General features: G+C 59.8%; 1 protein-coding gene across 1 annotated transcript; it reads left to right on the forward strand.

The window, feature by feature from the left end:
- Nucleotides 1–556: 556 nt before the first annotated feature.
- On the forward strand, nucleotides 557–3,145 carry LOC104509239 (cytochrome P450 2J2-like; the record flags this gene model as incomplete). Its single annotated transcript, XM_010151115.1, has 6 exons — nucleotides 557–719; nucleotides 876–1,025; nucleotides 1,570–1,730; nucleotides 2,129–2,305; nucleotides 2,556–2,685; nucleotides 2,907–3,145. Coding segments are annotated over 6 exons (1,020 nt in total), but the record flags the coding sequence as incomplete, so codon positions are not given.
- Nucleotides 3,146–3,153: the final 8 nt, after the last annotated feature.

A 3,153-nucleotide genomic window follows, 5' to 3' on the forward strand; every position in this document is an offset into this window, starting at 1 on the left:
CGGGGGGTGGGATTGTGTGTGTGTGTGCGTGCGTGTGTGCGTGCATGCGTGTGTGTGTCAGCCCGACCCCGCAGCCCACGGGGACCCGCAGGAGCTCACCCCGGGCAGGCAGGAGGTTTGCCCTCGGGCAGCAGCACCGGGATGAAGTTTGCCCCGGAAGGAAGCGGGGCACAAGCGTGGGGCGATCCTCTGGGCAAAGGGCACGGCCCGACACCACGGGTGCCGTCAGGGCTGCAGGAGCCCCGTGGGTCTGATTGGGGACTGGAAGGGCGTTTGGGAAGGGAGTGGAGCAAAAGCTGGAAAAACACAGGCCTGAAAAATCAAACCTGGAGAGTTTTACTTGATTTATGGCCAACTAACACCAACTCCTGAGCAGAGATTGGGGAAAAGAGGAAAGAAAGACCACGCGCAGCCAAGCCGACGCTTGTGCCAACACCCCGTCTCCCCTCCTGCTCTCAGCTTCCCTTATTGTTGCCCGTACCCTGCCAGGGCTGTCCCGGACAGACACATTCACTGCAAATTAAACCCCTTTTATTTATTTTTGTCCAATTCCCAGCTTACTGAAAAATATGGGGACATCTTCAGCATGCAGATGGGCAGCTTATCGGTTGTGTTCATCAACGGGCTGCGGCTGATTAAGGAAGTTCTTGTAAACCAAGGGGAAAACTTCATGGACCGCCCTGATATTCCTATCGACAGGGAGATCTTCAGCAAGATAGGTGAGTTATCCCTCAGGACACGTGCAGCAGCTCCCCGGTCCGAGTGCTGACCCTGCAGAGACCCGGGCTGGCAGGAGACAAGGCAGAGCCCTGGAGCTTCCCCCCTTGGAAGAAGGTGGAGGGCTCTGCGCTGGCTCACGGCGATGTTTCCGCCAGGACTGGTCTCCTCCAACGGGCACTTGTGGAAGCAGCAGAGGAGGCTCACCTTGACCACCCTCCGAAACTTCGGCTTGGGGAAGAGGAGCCTGGAGGAGCGCATCCAGGAGGAGTGCCGGTGCCTCGTGGATACCTTTCTGGACGAGCAGGGTGAGTGCCCCGGCCCCCGGAGCCGTGGGGAAGGCAGGAACAGGTACGGCCCGTTCCAATCCCAGGCGCGATTCATCGCCTGCTGAAAAACACCCCCCTCGCGCGAGGCGCCAGCACGCCAGCTCCTCCGAAAGGCGCTCTGCCCTCAGACTGGCTGGCGAATGCCGCAGGTAACACCCAAAGCGTTATCCGCAGCCCACCTCCGGCCGACGCTCGCCGGGAGATCCCTGGCAAACCCCGTGTGTGCACACACCGACGTTCCCGCTGAACCCAAATGCCGAGCGCCCTCCTGCAGACCGTGCTTTCCGAGTAAACATCGCCGTAACCTGGCTGACCTGGCACCCCGTGGGATGTCTGCTCCAGCCAAGCTTGGCCAGCTCAGGGGGGCGGCGAGGGGTCCCGGGGGAGCAGTGACATGGGGGTGCCCAGCAGGGGCCACTCATTTCACTCACACTTGTTGAGTATTTTACCCCTGACAACTGTGTTTTCTTCTCCTTCGCTGTGAAGACTGGAAGAGAACTGATCATTCCCTTTCCTTCTCCAGGGAATCCTTTCGACCCCCACTTCAAAATCAATAACGCCGTTTCAAACATCATCTGTTCCATCACCTTTGGCAATCGGTTTGACTACAACGACGAGGCCTTCCAAAAACTGCTGCGGCTGATAGACGAGACGGTTAGCCTCCACGGGACCATCATGAGCCAGGTACAGCCCTCCGGCCACCAACACGGACAGCTGCAGTGCCACAGCCTCCTCTCTGGCGCCGACCTCGCAACCTGGAGTGCTTTTCGCCTTTCCCTGTGCCTTCGCACAGGGCCGACTTGCCGTCATTTCTGTCTGCCCTGATGGCAAGCTGTGCAATGCTCACGCTGCTCTCTCCCCAACATCACCTTTCCTGCTCGCTGCCTGCCAACCCGCCTGCTGCAACGCCGGGCAGTGCACGAGCCGCTCCGTCACGGGACGACCAGCCCCCTGTAACGCTCCTCCGGAGCGCCAACCCTAGCAATGCAGTAAGCGCGGTACTGCAGCCGCCTCAAACTTGGGCACAGAAGGGATTTCTCAGTTCTTTATTCAATTTGCCTTTCTCTTGTCTCTGCCCAAAGCTGTACAACTCCTTCCCATCCATACTAAAGTTCTTCCCCGGATCCCACCAAACCATTTTTAAAAACTGGAGGTTGTTGAAAAGTTTTGTGAAAGAGAAGATCGAGAAACACAAGGAGGACTGGAACCCCTCGGAGAGTCGGGACTTCATTGACAGCTACCTGCAGGAGATAGCCAAGGTCAGCAGCTCCGAGCAAACCCTCCCGCTGTGGGGCTCAGCCGTCAGGAGGGAGGAGAAACGCGCCCAGACTGCCCCCGAGCCGAGTCTGTGGCCATTCACGAGCTTAGGACGGGCACCAGGGCCAGGGCACCCATCAAGAGGATGGAGGTGCCAGGGGTTAGCTGCGGCTGCCAAAGGGGAGACGGCCCGAGCCTGGTGTCGGGGCAGCCCTCGCGGTCCGTGCGGCACTAACACACCTTTCTGCGAAGGGCAACGGGATCTTCCAGGAGGAAAACCTCGTGGCATGTGCGGTCGACCTGCTGTTCGCCGGGACGGAGACCACTTCCACAACCATCCGCTGGGCCCTGCTGTACATGGCCATGCACCCCGAAATCCAAGGTACAGCTGGCGAGAGGCCAGTGCCTCTCCTTGCTTCTCGCCCTCGCCGCTTCGCGAGACGCTCCTGTGCCGAGAGCGAAAGCGGGAAACCTCGCTGCACTCGCGCAGGAGGGGCACAAACAGGGCCACGTGTCCCGGGCCTTGTCTCCCTGCAGCGACTCCCCTGTGTTGTTGCAGGGCTTTGTCTTGGATCTTGGCTGATCCCTGCTCTTTCCCCCCAGCCCGCGTGCATGCCGAGATCGACACCGTCATCGGGCAGGCACGGCAGCCGGCCCTGGAGGACAGGGGCAACATGCCCTACACCAACGCCGTCATCCACGAGGTGCAGAGGAAAAGCAACATCATCCCTTTCAACGTGCCGAGACAGACGGTGAAGGACACGGTCTTGGATGGCTTCCACATCCCGAAGGTAACTCCCCTCCTGAGCGCGGAGACTTTAGCAAGGGATGAGGGAAAGGCTGTGGACGT

This window comes from Eurypyga helias, unplaced genomic scaffold (assembly GCF_000690775.1).
Source record: "Eurypyga helias isolate BGI_N326 unplaced genomic scaffold, ASM69077v1 scaffold29144, whole genome shotgun sequence".
In the NCBI taxonomy this organism is placed as follows: domain Eukaryota; kingdom Metazoa; phylum Chordata; class Aves; order Eurypygiformes; family Eurypygidae; genus Eurypyga; species Eurypyga helias.